The 25,161-nt window shown below is 41.3% G+C and overlaps 1 protein-coding gene across 1 annotated transcript in view; it reads left to right on the top strand.

Annotated features, from left to right (window-relative positions):
* The window catches only part of LOC121288933 (E3 ubiquitin-protein ligase COP1-like), a 98,733-nt gene that overhangs the window by 37,811 nt on the left and 35,761 nt on the right, over window positions 1-25,161 (top strand). Inside the window, exon 4 of the mRNA XM_041207801.1 lies at window positions 18,988-19,052. Within this exon, the coding sequence (XP_041063735.1) occupies window positions 18,988-19,052 (65 nt within the window). The remainder of the gene's footprint in view (window positions 1-18,987; window positions 19,053-25,161) is intronic.

The following is a 25,161-nucleotide window of genomic DNA, read 5'->3' as shown; positions in this document are numbered from 1 at the left end:
AAAAAGTTGTTCAGGGAGAAAATAGAATGAGAGAAAGCTAGCAAGGAATATAAAAACAGATTGTAAAAGCTTTTTCAAGCACATATAAAGGAAGGGGGTAGCTTAAGTAAACATTGGTCCCTTAGAATCAGAAACAAGAGAAAGTATTGTGGGAAATGAGGAAATAGCAGAGACATTGAACAAATATTTTATGTCTGTCTTCACAGTAGAATGCACATGTTGCACACACAAATCGAGGGAACATGGATGCTAAAAAGGGTGAGGCCATGAATATTGGAAATAAAAAGTACTGGAGAAATATGAGGGGTCCGTTAAAATCTGACATCCCCAGGACCCGGTGGCCTACATCCTTGGGTTCTAAAAGAGATCACTGCAGAGATAGTGAATGCTTTGACAATGATTCCCCAAAATTCCCTAAATTCTGGAACAGTCCCAGCAGATTGGTGGTCAGCAAATGTGACACCGCTATTCAAGAAAGGTGGTAGAAAGAAAATGAAGAACTACAGTCTCGTTAGCCTGATATCAGTCATGGAGAATGTACTGGAATCAATTATTATGGAAGTCTTAAAGCCCTTAGAAAAACATAGAATGATCAGACAAAGCCAACATGGCGCTTACGAAGGGAAATTGTGCTTGACAAAGTTGTTTGAGCATGTAACTGATCGGGTTGGTAAAAGGGAACAAGTAGATGTTGTATACCTTGATTATTAAGAGGCATTTGATAAGGCGCCATGCAAAAGGTTAGTATACAAGATAAGGGCTCTGGGAATGGGGGTAATATTAGCATGGATAGAGAATTGGTTAACGGACAGAAGCAAAGTGCAGGTGTAAATGAGGGATTCCCGAGTTGGTGGGCTATGATTAGTGGAATGCCACAAGGATCAATGCTGGGGCCTCAGCTATTTAAAATCTATTTAGATGAACATACTGAGAATAATGTAGCCAAGTTTGCTGATGATACCAAGCTAGGTGGAAAGGTAAGTTGTGAGGAGGACACAGAGGCTCCAAAGAAATATAGGTTGAATGAATGGGCAACAAGATGACAGATGGGGTATGATGTCGGGAAGTCTGAGGTTATTCACTCTTCTAAGAATTGAAAAACAGAAGATTTTTTGAAAATCGTGAAACTTGTACAAGTTGATGTTGAAAGAGACTCGGATGTTCTCGGACAAGGAACTCAAAGTTGATTGGGTAGATGAATGGCATGTTGACCATTTTTTTTGTAAGGGGATTAGAGTACAGGGATAAAACAAGTCTTGCTGCAATTGTACAGGGTATTGGTGAGACCACATCTGGAATACTATGTGCAGTTTTGATCTCCATATTTAAGCAAAGATATACTTGTATTGGAGTCAGTACAGTGAAGGTTTGCTATAGACTGTGATGTGAGGCTGAGTAAACTGGGCCTTTATTCTCTGAAGAATGAGAGACGATCTCATTGAAATATAAAGGATTCTAAAGGGGTTTGACAAGGCAGATCCTGTAGGTTTGTTTTCCCTGGCTGGTTTCTACTCCTATTTCTTATGTTCTTATATCACCTGGGCTTTGTGTTCTAGTATTCTAGTCCTCTAGATATAAAGGCCAGCATTCTATTAGCTTTTCTGGATTATTTTCTGTACCATTCCTGACGTTTTAATCTACGTACCTGGACCCCCCCCTTCCCTCACCCCATTCCAAATTGTCTCTGGACCTCCACTGTTGGTAGCTTTTCACTAATTAAAAAGTGCCCTGTTCTATTCCTTTCAGTTCCAAAGTGGATGTCCTTGCATTTTCTTACATTGAAATCCATTTTCCACAGTCTTACCCATTCCCTCAATCTATCCATCATAAAAACAGAAAATGCTGGAAATACTCAGCAGGGCAAGCAGCATTTGTAAAAAGTAAAACAAAGCTCATGTTTCAGGTCTGTGACCTTTCATCAGAGCTTAATCTATCAATATCTCAGTAATCTTATGCTTCTGCCAACACTTCTTGTAATATTGCCTACCTATATTATCAGCCAAATTGGCTGCCTGTCTCTCTCTCTCCTATTGAAGTCATTAATCATTAGCGAATGTTTCTGGCCCCAAGATGGATGCTTGTTAGATGCCACATCCTGCCAATGAAAGTACTTGCCCAATCTGCAAGAGATGAGAACAGAGACAATTTCCTAATCAGGTTCTATTTCATAAGCGTCAACCTTAGCTTAACAGTCTTGTTATGGACAAAGGGGTGGGGGAGGGGGGTGTAATTTAAACAGCCCTGATTTCTCTTCTCAACACCCATCCGTAAACAGAAAGGTGTTTTGATTTGCTTCCCCCTTCATAAGCGGTGGCATATTGCTCAACCCCATGGTTTTTGTATGATCCAATTTCGATTAATAACCCCACAGCAAACTCAAAATAGGCGAAACTTAGAGGGTCAGTTTATTTGTGTACACTCGAACGCAAGAGGAGGATAGCCACATAACCTCCTTTCCACTCATACAATAAAAGAAGGGGATAGAGGATGAAGGATTTGCAGGGCAAAGACCACAGATAAAATAATCTGAGAGCCCAAAATCGAACTGCAATGGTGTATTCCTTCACAGAGGTTGGCAGGTTGAAAACTGATGCTGGATAATTCATTTTTCCAGTAGAGATGACTTACATGATGGGATAGGCGCACAGACATGAATTAGTCTTGTAGGTGCTGGTACAGAAGTTCAGAAATCCCGGTAGAAATAGTGTAGATGGGAGCCAGGCATTCAAACCTGGATAGAACCTTCTTTCTGAGCTGGATGGAAGATGGCATACTGATTTACAGTACAGCAATACAGTATAACTGGTGTTCTCAGCTCGGGGGTCATGTCACCTGACTCTCACCTCTGCACTTTGTCTTTGACAAAGGATGTATATTTCTTTTTGGGCTCCTGAGATTGTTTATGTCCCAATCATTAAGAATTTGTAAAATGGATGCAGGGCCCTTTGCCCGAGACTAGTAGACTCTGGTAGCCAGGTCTGGCTTATGAAATGCAGATGGGCTTTGTATATGGGCTTTGAATTTTGTCTCTGCAGCCCACAGGGTTGTCAGCAAAGAGACAGAGATAACAAGGTGTCAGCTGCTCAGATACTACTGAAAAGTTCCTTCTGTTTGAAAGCCACAGCCAGATATGGCTTCAGCCATTTTAAAGTCTTTGCCCAGTTCTTAAAATTTAGAAATTAGCCATGAGGATATCTATATATTTTTGAAAAATATAGAGTGAAAGGTCTTAGCCCCCTGACCGTCTTATGAGGGACATTGTCAAATTCCTTCTCAAAGTCCATTTTAATAATATGCATAGATATTTACCTGTCCATGACTTAAGTCAACTCTTCGAAATTTCAGTCAGGGTCATCAGGCATGACTTACCTTTTATGGTCTGTATGGAAGTTCCAAATCCAAAATTAAAACCACTTTGCCTTCGCTATATGTTTGTTTAACCACTGCATTTATATAACCTCCCATTCCACTGCTGTTACAAGAAGGCCTATATGCAACTCGCATTACAGTCTTAAATCCTTCTCTCTTTCTTAATTCGATCTTAAAGTCTTTTCTGCTTGCTTACCTCTCGTTATATTCTTTTTATTGAGTTGATTTCCTCCTTATTCACTAATCCTGCACCTTCCTTTCTACCATTTCCCCTCTCCTCCCTGTAGATCTTTTAATCTGGTTTATTTATTTCCTCATCCTGATTGTTTTGTAGCCATGTCTCAATAATAGCTGTCATGTCATATTCTTCAACTTTAATTTGTGCTTGAATTAAATTCATTTGTCCTTTATACTCTGTGTGTTTGTATGATGAACACTTACTTGGACCATACACCCTGCTTGGCCTGTTCTGTAATGTTCTTTTTTTCCTCTCATTTCTTAGTTCTCCCTACTTGACATCTTTTGTATCCTTTTATCTGTAGCTCCTAACCCAATTTCTGACCATTGTTCTGCTCTCTCTATGTTTTGGAATTATTATTTATGCTATCTTTTTGCATATGTCCTCAACACTCGCACCTCTTCTCCCCGCCCCGCCCGACCCTTCCAAACTCCTTTGACCCCATTTCATCCTTTGGGCTCACTGTTCTGGAGCCATTCCAATGTGAGCAGTGCGTCCAGTGCCAATGTTCAATGAATTAGAACTCCCCTTTCCCACACCATCACTTCAACCACATGCTCAACTTTAATCTTGCTTATTCCTATGCTAGTTTGCAAGTGGCTCAGGGAATAATTTCTTACTCGTTCTTGGGATGAGAGCGTCATTGTCAAGGCCAGCATTTATTGCTCTCCTTAATCACCCTTGAGAAGGTGATGGTGATCTACCTTGAACAGCCCCAGTCAACGTACATATACCCTCAGCGCTGATAGAAAGGTAATTCCAGGAATTTAACCCAGCAGCAGTGAAGGAACGGCAATATAGTTCTAAGTCGGGATGGTGTGAGATTAATAATCCAGAGTTAATAACCCTCGAACTTCTGTGCTTTAATTTGGCTTTTAACTCCTGGCACTCTGAGCTCTCTTGCTTTTGCTACTTGTTTGTCCCAACATGGCTTTTCCCTCTCCAATAGCCTTTCAAATGGTTTGAGTTGGCCCTCAACCCGGCATGTGGAAATCATGATCCTGCTCACAAATGATGGTAACTACCCCCCTCATTATTGAACCCCATGCAACTACCACATTATACAGCCCCTCCTCTCCCACCCTCCTTTGGACAGCCTCCTGCTCCCGTCTCCATGACCCCATTGAGCCTGTACCCCTGATAATCTCCATCTCTCTTCTCACAGGTAGGTAGTACATTCTATCTGTTGGGTAGGATCATACGAACATCTGAATTCTGAGCAGGAATAGGCCACTTGGCACCTCAAGCCTGTTCCACCATTCAATAAAGTCATGGCTGATCTAATTTTAATCTGAACTTCACATCCCTGTCTGCCTCTGATAACCTTTCACCCCCTTGCTTACCAAGAATCTACCTGTTTCTGCCTTAAAGATATTCAAGGACTCTGCCTCAACCACCTTTTCAAGAAGAGAATTCCAAAGTCTTTCAAACGCCTGAGAAAAAAATTCCTTATCTCTGTCCTAAATGAGTGACCCCTTATTTTTAAACAGTGACCCTGAATTCTAGATTTTCCCACAAGAGGAAACATCCTTTCCACATCCACCCTATACAGTCCCTGCAGGATCTTATATGTTTCTATCAAGTTACCTCTTAATCTTCTAAACTCCAGTGGATACAAGCCTAGCCTGTCTAACCTTTACTCATTAGACAACCCTGGTATTAGTCCAGTAATCTTCTCTGAACTACTTGCAATGCATTTACATCTTAAATAAGGAGACCAGCCGTTACACAGTATCCCAGATGTGGCCTCACCAGTGCCCTGTATAATTGAAACATAACCTCCCTAATTTTGTATTCAATTCCCCTCACAATAAACAATAACATTGTATTAGCTTTGCTAATTATTTGCTGTACCTCCATACCAACCTTTTGTGATTCATGCACTAGGACACCCAGATCCCTGTGCATCTTGGAACTCTGCAGCTCTACAACCTCTCACATTTAGATAATATACTTGTTATTTCACAGAATCACAGAACTTTAACGGCACTGAAGGAGGCCATTCGGCCCATCATGACTGCACCGACTCTCCAAATGAGCATTATGACCTAGTGCCGTTGCCCTGCCTTTCCCCCATACATTGCACATTGTTTCTATTCAAATAATCATCTAATGCCCTCTTGAATGCCTCGATTGAACCTGCCTCCAACACACTTCCAGACAGTGCATTTCAGACTCGAATCACTCACTGTGAAAAAAGGTTTTTCTCACAGCATATTTGCATCTTTTGCAAACCACTTTAAATCTGTGCTCTCTCCTTTTACGAACAGCTTCTCCCTATCTACTCTGTCCAGCCCCCTTGTGATTTTGAACATATCTATCAAATCTCCTTAGTCGTCTTCTCTCTCAAGAGAACAGTCCCAACCTCCCCAATCTAAAAACAAAAAAACTGCGGATGCTGGAAATCCAAAACAAAAACAGAATTACCTGGAAAAACTCAGCAGGTCTGGCAGCATCGGCGGAGAAGAAAAGAGTTGACGTCTCGAGTCCTCATGACCCTTCAACAGAACTTGAGTTCGAGTCCAGGAAAGAGCTGAAATATAAGCAATCTATCCTTGTAGCTGAATACTCCAGCTGAGGCCTCTGGAGTGTCTTATATAAATTCAGCGTAACCTCCTAGCTCTTGTACTCTATGCCCCTATTAATAAAGCCCAAGATACTATATGCTTTATTAATTGCTCTCTCCACTTGACCTGTCACCTTCAATGGTCTATGCACATATACACCCAGGTCTTTCTGCTCCTGTACCCCCTTCAAAATTTCACCAATTACTTTATATTGTCTGTCCATATTCTTCCTACCAAAATGCATCACGTCACACTTCTCCACATTGAACTTCATTTGCCACCTCTCTGCCCACTGCACCAACTTGTCTATGTCCTCTTGAAGCCCCACACCATCCTCCACGCAGTTCACAGCACTTCCAAGTTTCATATCATCTGCAAACTTTGAAATTGTTCCCTGCACACCAAGATCTAGATCATTAATATATATCAGGAAAAGTGAGGGTCCCAACTCTGACCCCTGGACTGGTACATTGCAAACCTTCCTCCAGCCCGAAAAATATCCATCCACTATTACTCTCTGCTTCCTGTTTTTCAGCCAATTTTGAGCCCACGTTGCTACTGTCCCTTTTATTCCATGAGCAATACTTTTATCACAAGTCTGTTGTGTGACACTGTATCAAATATCTTTTGAAATGTACAACACATCAGCAATACCCTCATCGACCTTTTCTGTTACCTCTTCAAAAAACTCCAAGTTAGTTGAACACAATTTCCCCTTTAGAAATCCATGCTGGCTCTTCCTTATCAACCCATATTTTTCCATGTGAATACTAATTCTATCCTGAATAATTGTTTCTAGAATGTTACCCACTACTGAAGTTAAACTGATTGGTCTGTAATTGCTGGGCTTATCCTTACTACCTTTTTTGAACAAGTGCATAAAGTTTACAATTCTCCAGTCATTGTTCAGCGACAGTTTTTCCTGCCAATCTTTCGTTCTAGTCTATCTGGCCCAGCTCCATTCTTGCCCCGTCAAAGTTGGCTCCCCTCCAGTTAATTATCCTTACTCTGGATTGCCTATCGTCCTTTTTTATCATCATCCAAAAACGTACAATACTATGATCACTGTTTCCTAAATGTTCCCCCACTTACAGTTGACCTGCTTTGGCCCAACTCATTTCCAAGAACCAGGTCTAACAGTGCATCTTTTCTTGTTGGATTGGACACATAGTGCTGTAGAAAATTCTCTTGAACAAAATCTAGGAACATTTTCCCCCTGCTGCCCTTTACACTACCACTGACCAAGTCTACATTCAGGTAATTAAAGTCACCCATTATAACTACTCTATAATGCTTGCATCTCTCTCTCATTTCCTGCAGATTTATTCTGCGTCATTCTCACTATTTGGCGGTCTATAGGGTACACTCAGCAATGTAATTGCACCCTTTTTGTTCCTTAGCCTGCCAAAATGGACAACCTCACATTTTCCCACATTATACTCCATTTGCCAGATCTTTGCCTACTCACCTAACCTGTCTATATCCTTTTGTAACTTCCTTATGTCCACTTCATATCTTACCTTCCCACCTATCTTTGTATCATCACCAAATTTAGCAACCAAACCTTTGGCTCCTTCATCCAAATCATATATATATCAATTGTAGAGTTGAGACCCCAGCAGTGATCCTGTGGCACTCCACTCATCACATCCTGCCAACCAGAAAAAGACCCATTTATGCCTACTGTTTTCTGTTAGCTAGCCAACCTTCTATCCATGCCAATATGTTACCCCACTACACCATGAGCTTTTATTTTCCACAGTAACCTTTTCTGAGGCACCTTATTGAATGCCTTCTGAAAATCTAAGTACAGCACATCCACCGGTTCCCCTTTATCCACAGCACCTGTTAGTTCTTCCAAGAACTCCAATAAATCGGTTAAACATGATCTCCCTTTCACAAAACCATGATCAGTTTCTGCAGATCCTCATTCTCTGCCTCACTTGGGTTCCCCTTATTCTGTAAGTTTACACTCAGACCAATAATCTTCCAATCATCTGCAAATACTGGAGAATTGCAGAGGTTATACTATGAACAAGGAGCAGGGGTAGACCATTCGGCCACTCAAGACTGCTCCACCATTTAATAAGATCATGACTGACCTGAGAGTAACCTGAAATCTGCATCCCGCCTACCCCCGATAACCCATCACCCCTTTGCTTACCACTTTCTGCCTTAAAAATATTCAAAGACTCTGCTTCCACCACCTTTTCAGGAATAGAGTTCCAAAGACCCATGACCCTCTGAATGAAAACATTTTATCTCACCTCCATTTTAAATGAGCAATCCCTTATTTTTAAACAGTGACACCCCTGTTCTAGATTCTCTTACGATAGGAAACATCCTCTCCACATTCACCCTGTCAAGACCCCTCAGGATCTTATATCTTCAATACTCTTGTTCAAAAAAGGATATACGAATAAACCCAGCAACCACAGGCCAGTCAGTTGAATCCTGGTGGTGGGAAATTAGGACCGAGATGAGGACGAATTATTTCATCCAGACAAAATTAACGATCACTTGAACAAATGGGAATCAATTGAAGAAAGCCAGAATGGTTTTGTTAAGCAAAAATTGCATTTACCTAATTTGACTGAGTTTTTAAAAAATGAAAACACAAGAAATAGGAGCAGGAGAAGACCATTCAGCCTGATCTACCATTCAGTACGATCATGGCTGATCTTGGGCTTCAACTCCACTTGACCGCCTGCTCCCCATAATCTCTTAATTCCCTGAAAGACCAAACATTTGTCTGACCCAGCCTCAAATATATTCAATGATGGAGCAGCCCTCTGGAGTAGAGAATTCCAAGATTCACAACCCGTTGAGTGAAATAATTCGTCTTCATCTCAGTCCCTTATTCGGAGGTTGTGCCCCCATGTTTTAGATTCCCTGACCAGTGGAAACAATCTCTGTGTCCACCCTATCAAGCCCCCTCAGGATTTTGTAGGATTCAATGAGATCACCTCTCATTCTTCAAAACTCTTGAGAATATAAACCAATTTACTCAGTCTCTCATCATAGCACCAATCCGTGAACCTTCATTGTACTGCCTCCAATGCAAGTATATATTTTTTTTAATGTGGGGATCAAAACTGCACACACTATTCCAGATGTGGCCTCGCCAAAATCCTGTACAATTGTAGCAAGGCTTATTTATTCTTGTACTCCAAACCCCTTGCAATAAAGATCAACATACCGTTTGCCTTCCTAATTGTTTGCTGTATTTATATACGCTGACTTTCTGCATTCCTTGTACTTGCACTTAAGTCTTTTTGAACATCAATACTTAGCAGTTTGACACCTTTTAAAAGTTATTCTGCTTTTCTATTCTTACAACCAAAGTGAACAACTTCATCCTTGCCTACACTATACTTCATCTGTCATCTTGTTACCTACTCACTTAACCAGCCTTTGTGTCTTCCCACAGCTGACCTTTCCACTGGTGCTTTATCCAGCTCCACCTGTCCCACCCTCCTTAAACAGCTTATATTTCACCACATTTCTATTTCTCTTTAGTTCTGATGAAGAGTCATACGGACTCGAAATGTTAACTCTGTCTTCCTCTCCACAGATGCTGTCAGACCTGCTGAGTTTTTCCAGCAATTTTTGTTTTTGTTTCAGATTTCCAGCAACAGCAATATTTTGCTTTTGACCTTTCTACCTAACATCAACAAACTTGGATACTTGACACTGTCTCTTCATCTAAGGCATTAATATAGATTGTAAATAGCTGAGGCATCAGCACTGATCCTTGCAGCACTCCACTATTCACTGCCTGCCAACTTGAAAAAGCCCATTTATGGCCTTTCTCTGCTTTCTGCCCATTAACAAGTTCTCTATCCGTGCTGATATATCACCCCCAACTCCATGAGCCCTTACCTTGCTTATTGTTCTTCTGTGCAACATCTTATCAGAAACCTTTTGGAAATCCAGGTATACTACATCTACTGGTTCCCCTTTATCTACCCTACTGATTGCATCCTCAAAAAAGTCTAAATTTGCAAGAGGAATTTCCCTTTAGTAAAACTGTATTGCCTTGTTGTAATACTATGATTTTCTAAATGCATTGTTGAGACTTCCTTAATACTAGATTCAGGTGTGTTCCCAGCTAACTGGCCTGTAGTTCCCTGTTCTTTCTCTTCCTCCTTTCTTGAAAAGTGGTGTAGTATTTGTTAACTTCCAATTTGACGGTACCATTCCAGAATCTCAGGAAGTTTGGAAAATCATAGCTAGCACACCCACTATCCCTGCGGCTTTCAGAAAACCCTGGGGTGTAGGCCATCAGGTTCAGGGGATTTGTGGGATTATAGTCCATTAAGTTTCTGCAGTACTTTTTCTCTACTGATATTAATTACCTTAATTTCCTCTCACTTTTCAGCCCCTAGGTTACCCTCCATTTTTTTTGATACATTGGGACAGATGGGACATGTACAAGAAGGATTGGTTACACCTTAACAGGACTGGGACTAACGTCCTTGCAGAGAGGTTTGCTAGTGCTGTTGGGGAGAGTTTAAACTAGATTGGCAGGGGGATGAGAACCTGAGAGGAAATTCAGAGTGGTGAGGAGAGGAACTGGCAGTGCTAAGTAGAGAATTGTTAACTGATAAGGAGAATAAATCAGAGAGTAGCATCAAGGTAGATAGAATACTTTGAGAGTTTGATAAAATTAGAGTAGGCAATAGTAAGTCATTAGATGGGGTCAGAGTAAGGGAGGATAGCATAAAAGCTGGAATCAAGGTTAATGTGCATGTATGTGAATGCATGGAGTGTGGTTAATAAGATTGGTGAACTACAGGCACAGGTTGACTATTGGAATTGTGATATTGCTTTAAGAGACCTGGCTCAAAGAAGGGCAAGACTGGGCTTTAAATATTCCTGGCACAGGGCGTTTTGGAGAGACAGGAAAGGAAGAAAAGGGGCAGGGGGGGGTGGTTAAAGATTAAAGATGGCATTACAGTGCTGGAGAGGGAGGATGTTCCAGAGGGGTCAAAGACGGAATCACTGGGTAGAGAATAAGGAATGGAAAAGGTGCAATAATGTTATTTGGTGTAGTATATAGACCATCAACTATCGGAAGGAGTGCAGAGAAACAAATTTGCAAAGAAATTACAGAGGTGCAAGAATTATAGAGTGAATTATAATGGGGGACTTCAATTATCCAAGTATAGACTGGGATAGGAATAGTACAAAAGGACAAGAAGGGCGAGAGTTTCTGGAATGTCTTCAGAATAATTTTCTGCAGCAGTATGTTTCCGGTCCAATGGCAGGGTAGGTACTGTGGGACCTGGCTCTGGGGAATGAATTGGCCCAAGTAGATCAAGCAACAGTGGGAGACCATTTAGGGGACAGTGACCATTGTATCATAAGGTTTAGGTTGGCTATGGAAATGGACAAGGAACAAGGGATGATTAACTGGGGGAAAGACAACTTCGATGGGGTGAGAATGCATCTGAGTTGGGATCAAATGTTGGCAGAAAAGACAGTTGCTGAACAATGGACCATCTTCAAAAAAAAAGTATTGCAGGCTTTGAAGGGGAAACATAGGGCAAATAAATCCAGAGTGCTCTGGATGACGAGAGAGATAGAGGTAAAGATGAAAAGGAAGAAGTGGGTGTATGACAGATGTCAGGTAGAAAATACATTGGCGAATCAGGCTGAATATAGAAGGACCAGAGAGGAAGTGAAGAAACTAATAAAAGCAAGGAGAGAGCATGAAAAGTGGCTGGCAGCAAACATAAAAGGGAATCCCAAGGCCTTGTATAAGCATGTAAATGATAAAAAGGTGATAAAAGAAAGAGCAGGGCTTATTAGGGATAAAAAAGGGAACTTGCACATAAGATGCTACCCAGGCCGAGGTGAGAGAGGAGGTAACTGCTACACCAGAAGAGTTTGCAATTGAGAAGAAGGGGATTTTTAGAAAGGCTATCTTTACTTAAAATAGATAAGGTTCCAGGACCGGATGAAATGCATCCAAGGGTACCGAGGGAAGTGAGAGTGGAAATTGCAGAGGCACTAGTGATAATCTTCCTTAGAGACAAGGGCAGTGCCAGAGGACTGGAAAACTGCGAACATTAAACCTTTGAGTACCATGCTTGAGAAGGATGTGGAGGCATTGGAGAGAGGTCAAAGTGGATTCACAAGCATGATTCTCGGGATGAAGAGCTGTAGCTATGAGGATAGATTGGAGAGGTTGGGACTGTTTGGTGAAAAGATGGCTGAGAGGAGACTTGATAGAGGTATTCAAGATTCTGAGGGGTATGGACAAGGTAAATAGTGAGAAACTGTTCCCACTCGAGGACATCAAGGACCAGAGGGCACAGATTCAAGATAATTGGCAAAAGGATAAAAATGTTGTGAGGAAAATTTTTTTTCACACAGAGGGTAGTTGGAGTCTGGAACAAACTTCCTGGGAGGGTGGTGGAGGCAGGTCTATTGAGGTATTCAAAAGGGAATTGGATTGTTACCTGAAAAGAGAGAATGTGCAAGGTTATGGAGATAAGGCAGGGGAGTGGGACTGCGTAGAATGATCTTTGTGAGCCAGTGCAGACTTGATGGGCCAAATGGCCTTCTGCACTTTAAAGATTCTGTGGTATAAAACTTGTCTTCTACTGTGAAGACAGAGTAAATATTTGTTCAACGCTTCTGCTATTTCCTCATTCCCCGTGATAATTTCTCCTGTCTCTGCTTCTAAGAGGCCAACTTTCATTTCCTTTTCTCTTTTTTATATACTTATAAAACCTCTTACAATCTGTTTTTATATTTCTGTCTAGTTTGCCTTCATTCTGTTTATTTTGCCTTTTTATCAACTTTTTGGTGGCTTTTGCCGGTTTCTAAAACACCCCCAGTCCTCAGACTTGCTACTGCTTTTTGCAATATTGTAAGCCTCTTCTTTTAATCTAATACTATCCTAAACTTCCTGAGTGAGCCATGGATGGGTCTTTCTTGCTAAGTTTTTGTTTTTCAATGGAGTGTATTTTTGCTGAACATTTTGATTTTTTTTCTTTAAATGTACTGTTCATTTATCTCCATACCTTTTAGTCTATTTACCCAATTAACTGTAGCCAGTTCTCCTCTCATATTTACGTAATTGGCTTTGTTTAATTTTAAGATTCTTCACTGTGATTGGAGTTTCAAACTTAACATGGAATTCAATGGTATTATGATCACTATTTCCCAATGGATCTTTTACTGCATTGCTAATTAACCCTGCTTCAATACACAATACCAGATCTAATATAGCACTTTATCCCTGGTCAGTTTCACAACATATTGCTCCAGGAAACTGTCAAGAAAAGATTCTACAAACTCATCTTCTAGACAACTCTTGCCAATTTGAATGTCCCAGCCTATATGAAGATTAAAGTCCCCCGTAATTATTCCTTCCTTTGGTACAAGTTCCAGTAATTTTTTGTTTGATACTCTGCCCAATGGTATAACTATTGTTCAAGGGCCTATATGCAACTCTCACCAGTGACCAATGTCTTCCTATTCCAAATCACCACCCACACTGATTCTACCTCATGATCTTCTGAGACCAAATCCTTTCTCACTAATGTCCTTACCTCATCTTTTACTATGAGGGCTACCCATCCTCCTTTGCCATCATTCTGTCTGTCGTTTGGAAATAATGTGTACCCTGGAACCTTTAGTTCCCAACCTTGATCACCTTGTCACCACGTTTCTGTAATGGTGATTAAATCTAAATCATTTACCTCTATTTGTGCCACTGGTTCATCCATCTTATTTCAGATGCTGTGCGCATTCAGACAAAGAACCCTGAATTTCATTATTTTACTACTATTCCCTGCAGTGACTTTATTTGCTGATGCACAATTTTTGTTAAACTCTTTTCCTTCTGTTCCTTTCTTTCCCATTCTGCTTATCTTTCCCTACATGACTATACAGTACTGTTCCAATGCATAGAATGGAAACATAGAATCCTTACAGGATATAGAATAGAAAAGAATATCAAATAATGTAAACTAGAATCAGTGCCTCGACCTTTCTCTTTGCATTTCTAAATCTACCTTCATCCAACCACTACCGCACCCCCCACCCCACCCCCACCACAATCCCCTGACCCCATTAGTTGAAAGCCCTGTTCTGAGGTAAGAGGACTGATAACAGTAATGTGTTTGTGGTGTACATGGACTTCCAAAAGGCATTCGATAGTGTATCACACAACAGTCTTGTCAGCAAAATTGAAGTAGGAAGAAATGATAACATAAAATAATGGTTACAATTCTAAAGGTGGTGCAGATGAACATGGGGGTACAAGTGCATAGATTGAAGGTGGCAGGGCAGGTTGAAAAAATGGTTAATGGGGCATGCGGGACCCTGGACTTCATAAATAGCAGAATACAAAAGCAAGGGAGTATTGCTGAATCTTTATAATAAACACTGCTTTCCCCTTAATTAGAGCATTATGTCTAGGTCAGGGTGCTATGCTTCAGGAAGGGTGTGAAGACTTTATAGGGAGTGCAGAAAAGATCACAATGCTTCTGGGGATGAGAGACTTAAATTACATGGATAAATTGTTGAAGCTGGAGCTGTTGTCCTTGCAGGAGAAGGGTGAGAGGAGATTTGATCAAGGCATTCATAAGGGGTCTGGACAGATGGGGAGAAACGTCGCTTTGGCAGAAAGGTCAAGAACCAGTCAATAGTGATTGGTGATTGGCAAAGGAGCCAGAGGTGACATGAGGAAAAGCTTTATAGCGCAGCAAGTGGTTAGGATCTGGAATGCACTGCCTGACTGTATGGTGTAATTGTAGCTTTTAAAAGGAAATTGGATTATTATCCGAGTTGTTAATTAACCTAATTAGAGAAACTCCATTAATGCGTTGCACCTACATGATGCTAGACAATTAATAGGAGTAGAACTGGCTAAGTTGCTCTTGCAGAGAGTCAGCAACTCTTTCAAGTCCAACCAAATAAACTAATTTAACAAATCAGGGGACAAATTAAAAGGCACCCCCTTTCAGGGAAACTGCAAAAACAAAAGATAAAATTTGAAGGAAACTTACCAACATTAAATCAAAAAGTGATTAAGGGGGTCAATAAAACACCCCAGTCCCTCCAGTGCCCTTCATGCACAGAAGGGACTGAACTGCAAACAAAACAACAATCAGCACGAGCACAGTGGGTTGAATGGCCTCATTCTGTGCTGCAACCATTCAGTGATAGTCTATATTATTTATAGATAAATTGTATTGATTTTTCTTTTTTTTAAGGCTATCTGTTTAGGTAACATCAGGATATAGATGCTAGCCTGTAACCAGTACACTTGATACACCTCTGTAACTTACCTGTTCCCCACACTGTTCACTGGCATTGTTACTTATTAAGGTTTTCTCTGTCTCTTGTCTGCTGCTCTACTTCTCAGGAGGCTCTGCCATTGCTGCTGCACTTGAGCGCTGTTTAAATCAAATTTAAGCAAATCTCTGCAAAATTTCAAGACAAAAAGATGCATCTCTCTCCTCAGCACCAAATTCCTATTCTCATCAAATTCTAAACTTCTAACTCTTTTGACGATGCATTCAGTTAAAGTTGCAACCTGTGGTTCTTGTCAGCTTAGTGTGTAGTACGTGCTGCACCTGTTGGAGCTTTTCAGGCAGTGGAGAGGGAGCTTTACATAACATAAGAATGTTGGGAGCAGGAGAAGACCACTCGGCTTCTCAAGCCTGCCCTGTCATTCAATAAGATCATGGCTGATCTGCCCCAGGTCTCAACTCCTCTTTCGTGTCAGCTCCTCATAACCCTCAACTCCCCAATATTTCAAAAATCTATCTACCTCCTCTTTAAATACTTTGTGATCTAGCCTCCACAACTCTTGAGGTAGAGAATTCCAGACATTCACTACCCTCTCAGAGAAGAAATTCCCTCGCATCTCAATTTTAAATGAGTGTCCCATTATTCTGTAACTATTTCCCCTAGTTCGAGATTCCCCCACTAGTGAAAACATCTCAACATCTACCCTGTCAACCCCCCTCAGAATCTTGTACGTTTTGATAAGATCACCCCTCATTCTTCTAAACACCAATGAATGAAGGCCTAACCTGTTTAGCCGTACTTGATAAGTCAACCCCTCCACCCCTGGAATCAGCCTAGTGAATCTTACGGGGACCGGAACTGTACACAGTACTCCAAGTGCGGCTTCACCAACACCCTGTAGAGTTGTAACAAGACTTCCCTATTTTTAAACTCCAACCCCCACAGCAATACAGGTCAAAATTCCATTTGCCTTCTTAATTACTTGCTACAACTCCATGCTGACTTTTTGTGTTTTGTGCACAAGAACACCTAGATCCTTCTGTGCTGCACTCTTTTTGGAGAGTCTGTCCATTTAAATAATAGTCTGCCTTTTGATTTTTCCTACCAAAGTGCATGACGTCACACTTTCCTACACTGAACTCCATCTGCCAAGTTTTTGCCCACTCATTCAACCTGTCTATATCCCTTTGCAGACCCCTTATGTACCCCATCACAACATGCCCTCCCACCTATTTTTGTATCGTCAGCAAATTTGGATACATTACAATCTGTCCCCTCCTCTAAGTCATTTAATATGGATAGTAAATAATTGAGACCCTGGGACTAGTCCTTGTGGCACTCCAACCTGAGAAAGTCTCGACTCCCTGTCTTCTGTGCGTTAACCAATCCTCAATCCATGTGAATACATTACCCCCAATACAGTGAGCCCTTATCTTGTGCAATAACCTTTTATGTGCCACCTTATTGAATGTCTTCTGGAAATCCCAATGCACTACATCTACCAGTTCCCCTTTGTCAACTCTGCTTGTTATATGCTCAAAGAACTCTACCAAATTTGTCAAACATGATTTCCCTTTCACAAAACCATGTTGACTCTGTTTAACATTAAGCTTTTCTCAATGTCCTGCTATTTCTTCCTTAATAATGGGCTCTAGCATTTTCCCAACAACAGATGTTAGACTGACTGGCCTATAGTTTCTTGCTTTTTGACTCCCTCCCCTCTTGAACAGTGGCATCATATTAGCGGTTTTCCAATCCGCTGGGACCCTCACGGAATCCAGTGAGCTCTGGAATATTTCGACCAATGCCTCCACTGTCTTCTGCAGCCACTTCCTTTACTCTCTGTCTTGTGCTGCATTTGTCCTGGGAGTGTTTGATGGGCCAGTTGTTATAATCCCCTTTGGGACCGATAACTTTTTAAAAAGAGGAATTTCCGAGCAACTGACGGAAAGAATGGCATGACAAGATTTCACATTTTAAGACTTTTACTGTAACTAACTAGAATCAACATTGATCAAATATTACTTAACAGGGAACCAACTGATGCATTGATCTAAAGAAAAGGCATTTGTGGGGGGATGGTGGTGTAATGGTGATTTCACTGGACGAGTAATCCAGAGGATCAGGCTGTTGCTGTGGGGACATGGGTTCGAATCCCACCATGGCAACTAGTGGAATTTAAATTTAATCAATAAACCTGGAATATAAAGCTAGCCCCAGTGATGCGGGCCATGACATGAACATCGATTGTCAAAAAAGCCCATTTTGTTCACTAATGTCTTTTAGGGAAGGAAATCTGTCGCCCTTACCTGGTCTGGCCTACATGTGACTCCAGACCCAGAGCAATGTGGTTGACTCTTCAATGCCCTCTGAAATGTCCTAGCAAACCACTCAGTTCAAGGGCAATTGAGGATGGGCAACAAATGCTGGCCTTGTTAGCAATGCCCACATCCCATGAAAAATTAAATAAAACTCTCACATTAACTAATGCAATCAAGATACATCTTAGAGGTGTGCAGCATTACAAGAACATGTCCCAAATTATTTCCAGCTTTCCAGCAGGCTCACTTCTCCCTGCCATGCTGGGTTATGTCTTCTAGTATCCTTTGGAAGTTATTCTATTCAGTCTCCGTCTCCCAAATCAGACTCTCACCAGCACTCTGCTTGGTTGCTAACACTAAAACAGACTTCCTCTGCTCTTTACAGCAGGAAGTTAATTGTCTGTCTCTGGCTCTGTCTGTCTGTCTGTCTGCTTTCTCTATCAAGGTGTGAAAACTGTTGTTTGATTTTCAATAGGTTTCCGTTTGGGTTTCAGGATAACTGGGTCACGTGGGTCTGTCTCTGGGCAAAGGTTTATTATGATACCTTCTCGAGAAAATTCTGTTTCACCTTAAGTTAAAACATAACCATGTTGTAAAGTCCTGCACTCATAACATAATGTAGAGGGAGCTTTACTCTGTATCTAACCCCGTGCTGTACCTGCCCTGGGAATGTTTGATGGGACAGTGTAGAGGGAGCTTTACTCTGTATCTAACCCCGTGCTGTACCTTCCCTGGGAATGTTTGATGGGACAGTGTAGAGGGAGCTTTACTCTGTATCTAACCCCGTGCTGTACCTATCCTGGGGGTGTTTGATGGGACAGTGTAGATGGAGCTTTACTCTGTATCTAATCCTGTGCTGTACCTGTCCTGGGAGTGTTTGATGGGGACAGTGTAGAGGGAGCTTTACTCTGTATCTAACCCCGTGCTGTACCTGTCCTGGGGGTGTTTGATGGGACAGTGTAGAGGGAGCTTTACTCTGTATCTAACCCTGTGCTGTACCTGTCCTGGGAGTGTTTGATGGGGACAGTGTAGAGGGAGCTTTAGTCTGTAGCCCCCACCCTCCACTCCAAAGTGGAGCGAGAGTGGTTTTTGTGCACTTTTCAGTTGGCGCTGAGAAGAGGAAACGCTTGTTCTCAGTAATTTAAGGTGAACTTAAAACAGGTTTGTTTGTTTACACGTTTGGTTGCAACTTGGGTAATCATTTCCTGTTCTCTTGTAGTTAATGAACTAATCCTGAAACAGAAGCAAAGATCTGAAGAAAAACGACTAAAACTTGAACACCCAGTAAGTATGGATGGGCAATATTACACCAAGTGATTGACTTGAATGTACCCCACTGGGTAACTTACAATTCAGCAAGGTGCTGAGCGAGAGGCTCAGGTCATGTGGAGTTAGGTAGCAGAAGGTTAGCTACAAAGCAGAAACCAGTGGGTAGGCGTTAAGGGAAGCTCTTCACACTGTTAGCAAGTGGTGCCCTTGTTCACCTGATACAGAAATTATTTGGACCAGGTTATGATGTTTAAATTTGCAGATGATATTAATTTGATGGATATTCTTCATTGGGAGGACCATACTAAAATATAGGAAGACACAAATAGCTTGTGGGGCATACTGGCTATGCTATTCCTATGACTTTGCTGCTCTTACCCTTGGTGGTAGTAAATGGGCTGGGAGCTGCTGCTGATGTGAGGTTAAAGTCCCCACAATGATTCCATTATCTTTATTACAGGCTCCAATTATTTCTTGACTGATTCTCTGTCCAACGGCGATGATTAGAGCACCCCTGAACTACTCATGTTTGTATTTTCTGACCCCAGTTATTGCAAATCTCCATCCATACTGCTTATATGGGTTACAGAGGACCTATGGCACAGAAATAGGCCATTCAGCTGACGCAGTCCCTGCCGGCATTTATGTTCTACTTGAGCCTCCTCCCATCTTTCCTCATCTTAATCTCTCTGTAACACTTCTTTCTCATAGGCTTGTCTCACTTCCCCTTAATTATACTACTCACTTCAACCATTCTCCGTTGCCGTGAGTTCCACATTTTCACTATACTTCGGGTATGGAAGTTTCTTTGGAATTTCTTATTGGGTTGGCGACTATTTTACATTGATGTCCTCTAGTCAAGCTCTCCCCGACAAGAGGAAACATTCTCTCTGTATCCACTATCAAAACCTTTCATGATTTTAATGATGCCTATGAAGTTACCCCTCAGTCACCTTTTTACAAGTGAAAAGAGACCCGGCTGGTGAATCCTTCCTGATATGTATACTTATGTATATGTATACTTATGATCCCAGCTGATGCTGCTGGACAAGTCAGATCCCAGGGTGGAACCTGGCTTGAGAGACTCTAACTTTTTTCTTTTGTTTCGAAAAGTGGAGTGTGGCTACTGAACAGAGTCACGGGAATCTGTTGATGGACTTTTAACAAAATAATACAACATTTATTAAACAGGAAAAGATAAATTAGATTACACCACTATGTTACCCCAACTAAACCTTTACGAATTTGTACGTACATCTGTAAAGATAACTCAAGTTACAAAATCTATCTTATACTCTATGTTTTCACTAAATGTATAGTCCGTGTAAACTAATAAGTGAATTGTGGTTAGACACACCATACTGCAAAACCAAGTTTCAATGGCTTTCTTATCAACCCCCCCTGACTTTTGTCACACTGTGAACCAATTGATCTCACTGAAATTCTGTCGTCCTCACGAGGGTTTCCAATTTCCACTTCGAAGAACTCACCTTCTCTCCAAAACCACGCTTTTACTCGGACATCTCGAACAAGGATCCACCTCCAGGCCTCTTTCCAAGGTTCCTTTCCCCTGGATCTCTACATGCATTCAAGCTTCACCTTCCACACATCCATACTCAGATATTCGGCTGTGCCAAGGAGAACACCACTGTTTCAAAGGCCAATGTATGGAGTCACCAACCTTCAGCTGTCTCCTCAGATCTTCTGACTTCTTGTAAGCTGACCTCGTTGAAAGCCTGCTCCCTGCAGCTCCAACTCTTTAATTCTGAGCCTTTTCCTCTGCTTGTCACTCTTAACTTGACTTAACAGGATCTGTTTCAGATTCCTGACCTTGTCCCTTAACTTGATTGTGCTCCTGGGACGACTTCCTGCCCCACTCCCTGGCTTGGGATGACAACTTGGTTTTGGGACCTGCTTCCGGTCCCTCTCCTGTGTCCAGCTTTTTCTGTTCTCTTCTAGGTCACCTGATTCTCTTTTCCTGCTGTTTCACCTTATTCCTTGTTTTCTGTTCTGCACACACGTGCAGGAACAGTTTCCAGCTGAAGAAACAAACTGAGCATGTGCACAGGGCCGTTTACCGACCTATAACCGAGAAAATACACCAACTGTGCACGTGCAGCCGTTCTCCGCCCGCACATGTGCAGAATCTGAGATCGGAAGAAAGAAGAAGCTTCCATTTCAGAGCCGGCCGATGCGCAGAGCCTGTTGGGAACTGTAGTTCTCAGCCACCGAGGCCCGATCTCTGTCTTGAAAGGTAAGCGTTCTCTTTTTCTCCTGGGGTCCCTCACACCTCTTCACTCGAAAGAAAGCAAGCTTTAAGATGATAAAGGTTTCTTTACAATGGCTTGATGCCTTCTTTACAAGAACTTAACAACATAAACTTCTGACAAATAACTTATTACATACCATACAAAAAACTATTCATCTCGTCTCTGAACTACATCTCATAGCGTAAAATATAAAGATTTAACCAAAAATCAACAAATGTGACAAGAAAGATTAGCAGAATTTACAGAGTCTCATCATAATTCAACATTGTGCATTTTTTCTCTTATTCCAGGTCTTTAACTCAGCAAAGAATGTTTCATTTAAGTTCAGTCTTCCTTCTCGTGAGCCCTAGGCATAATCCCATCTTCAAGCCCAGTTTTTGAACTCAAATGTGGTAAATTCTTATTTCGAGATAAGAAGGTCTGAATGGCATTTTTGCGTGTTAACGACTCATTTCTCTTCTGATCCAAACCTCTTTCAGCTGTTTCAGGGATGTTATTCAAATGCTTCTTATGTTTGCTCAAAAGGATGTCTTACTCCTGCTTGGTTTGATCTTTGAACATTTTATGATCTTGTCGTTTCTCCCAATCCCATTTCAAATGGGTCTTTTTCAATTCTCTTTGAACAATATCAATCACTTCCTCCCTCTGGAGATTTATGGTTCGTTCTGATCGTTCAAGCCATTTACATAATGCACAAATGATATCATTCCACTCCTCAACAGGCTTTGAATGGCCTTTTGCAAACTGTCCGCTTGCCTGGATTCCAGCTGTTGTTTTTGAACTGGCAAGCACCTGTAAATCAATGTCTCTGGTCATTAACCCTTCCAGATCATTTTGTAGTTTCAGTCCTTTTTGGTGACAATTCTTAATTTCCAATTCTGCAGGCACTTTTGCTTCTATACTGCCCGTTACTGAGGCTGATGGCTAATGTTACTTGGATCAGCTGTTTTCTCAGCTGGATCACAATTCAACAAGGAGATTTTATTCACAGGAATAAATTCAGAATTGCAACATTTCATACCACAAATCTCCTCTTTCATTTTCCCCAGGTTGCATTGAGTTGTAAGAACCTCGTTCTTTTCGTGACAATGTTCTAACAATTTGCTAGTTTTGGTTTTTAATTCTGCATTAAACCAACTGCTATGATTCATCAGCAATTCCTTTTCCTGTTCAAGGTATTTTTCACAGTTGGTAGAGACTTCTGATATTTGAAGTTAATCAAGTTTTAACTGAAGATTGACCTTCATCACACTTGCTTTTATAAGTTTATCATTTAGGCATTTCAAATCCTCAGCCAAGTGTTTTACTGTGACTGATTCTCAATTGCTCTCATCAATCCTCATCTTTCATGAGCAAACTCCTCTTTTATGCATGAAAGTTGGTTCTCTACATTGATCAGGTTTCCTTCAGTTGCTTGTTATTGGCAATAAAACTTTTTGCTATCCTGGGTAATTTTCAAGGGTTGGTTGATATCAGCATGATTAGCCTCCTGCTGCAATACAGTCATTGCCTCATTACTGTCTGCACTAGCTAAATCATTACCCAGAATAAAATCTATCTCTCCCATAGGTGACCGAGGAATAATTCCCACAGTAACAATTCCATTCATGAAGTCACTTTGTAAATTGATTTTGCACAAAGAAACAGGTGCATAAATTCCATTAATACCTCTTATTAATACTGCTTGCTTAAAACTGTATGGAACACACATTGTAGCATCAGCTGCCATCAATGATTGACCTGCCCCAGTATCTCCCAAAATTTTAATTTGTTTGCTTATTTAGTTGGACGAGTGAGGGAACACTTAGAAAACATCCAAAACCTCCAGTAGCCTGCCTCTCTTTACTAGCAATCAAAGAAAAATTCTCCGGACTATCTTGAGCCATATTCCCCTTTCCTGATTCTGAGGGAACATGTTTCACCTGTACCACTGCCGCAGTTTTAATAACCATTTCCCTTTCTGGTACTACCTTTTCTGAGGCTTCCCTGCACGTTCCTCCTATTGCAATAGGTCTCCCATTTAATTTCCTGATTTAACATGTTCAGGTTTATTACAATGAAAGCATACCATTTTCCTTGCATCACTTTTAGGTTCTAGCCTATATCCTTTATTATTTTGGCGTCTTTCTGTTTGTTCTCTAGAACTTATATCTTATCCATTATCATATTTTTTATTACTCCAATTTGCCTGTTGACTCTCATGCGACCATTTCCTCCCATGTGACTGTGTGAGATATCATAAGTATCAGACAAAACTGCGGCTTTTTGTATCTTTGATACTTGATGTCCGTCTAAATAAGTCTTAATTGTTATTGGAATACTGTTCCGGAATTCTTCCATAAATGTGATTTCCCTCATTATCAAAAGTTTTCTTTAATTTCAGTGATTGAAACCATTGATCCCATAGTATTTATTTTTCTCTTGCAAATTCTACCAATGTCTGATTAGGTTTATTTCTTATGGTCCTAAACTTAATTGATCAGCTTCAGGGACAAGCTCATAAGCCTTTAGTATTGCCCCTTTAACCATTTCATAGTCTGCAGATTGCCCTTCTGACCAACTAGCATACACATTCATTGCTGTACCTGACAGAGCACTTTGTAACATTAAAGTCCAAGTACCTTTTGGTCAATTCAACTTCATGGCTATCTTTTCAAATGAGGTGAAATATCTTTCAGCTCCATTCTCTGAAAATTTAGACACGAAACAAAGATTTTTAGTTAAATCAAATTCCTCTCAGAAAATATCAACAGGATTAGACAAAGTCAGCCTGGATTTATGAAAGGGAAATCATGTTTGACAAGCCTACTGGATTTTTTTTGAGGACGTAATTAGTAGAATAGATAAGGGAGAACAAGTCGATGTGGTGCATTTGGATTTTCAGAATGCTTTTGATAAAGTCCCACATAAGAAGTCAGTGTGCAAAAGGTTTCAAGGCGATTTAGACAGGTTGAGTTACCACTGGCAGATACATGGCAGATGCAGTACAGCATGGAAAAGTGTGAAGTTAGTAGGAAAAACAGAATGGCAGGGTATTACTTAAATGATGATAGATTGGGAAATGTTGACGTACAAAGGGACCTGGATGTCCTTGTACACCAATCACAAATCAAGCATGCAGGTGCAGCAAGCAGTTAAGAAGCCAAATGGTATGTTGTTGGCCTTCATTGCGAGAGGACTTGAGTGCAGGAGCAAGGATGTCTTACTGCAGCTGTACAGAACATTGGTGAGACCACACCTGGAGTATTTTTTAAAAATTCGTTCTTGGGATGTGGGCTTCACTGGCTGGGCCAGCATTTATTGCCCATCCCTAGTTGGCCTTGAGAAAGTGATGGTGAGCAGCCTTCTGTTCAAGAACAGTCCATGTGGTGTAGGTACACCCACAGTGTTGTTAGGGAGGGAGTTCCAAGATTTTGACCCAGCGACAGTGAAGGAATCAAGACAGGATAGTGAGTGACTTGGAGGGGAACTTCCAGATGGCGGTGTTCCCACCTATCTTGCCCTTGTCCTTCTAGATGGTAGTGATCGTGGGTTTGGAAGGTGCTGTTGGAGGAGCCTTGGTGAATTCCGGTGTGCATCTTGTAGATGGTACACACACACTGCTGCTACTGTGCGTCGGTGGTGGAAGGAGTGAATGTTTGTGGATGTGGTACCAATGAAGTTGGCTGCATAGTCCTGGATGGTGTCAAGCTTCTTGAGTGTTGTGGGAGCTGCACTCATCCAGGCAAGTGGAGAGTATTCCATCACGCTTCTGACTTGTGCCTTGTAGATGGTGGACAGGCTTTGGGGAGTCAGGAGGTGATTTGCTCAGCGCATGATTCCTAACCTCTGACCTGCTCTTACAGCCACAGTAT

This window comes from Carcharodon carcharias, chromosome 16 (assembly GCF_017639515.1).
Source record: "Carcharodon carcharias isolate sCarCar2 chromosome 16, sCarCar2.pri, whole genome shotgun sequence".
Lineage (NCBI taxonomy): Eukaryota > Metazoa > Chordata > Chondrichthyes > Lamniformes > Lamnidae > Carcharodon > Carcharodon carcharias.
This window is presented reverse-complemented; position numbering and strand designations above follow the sequence as displayed.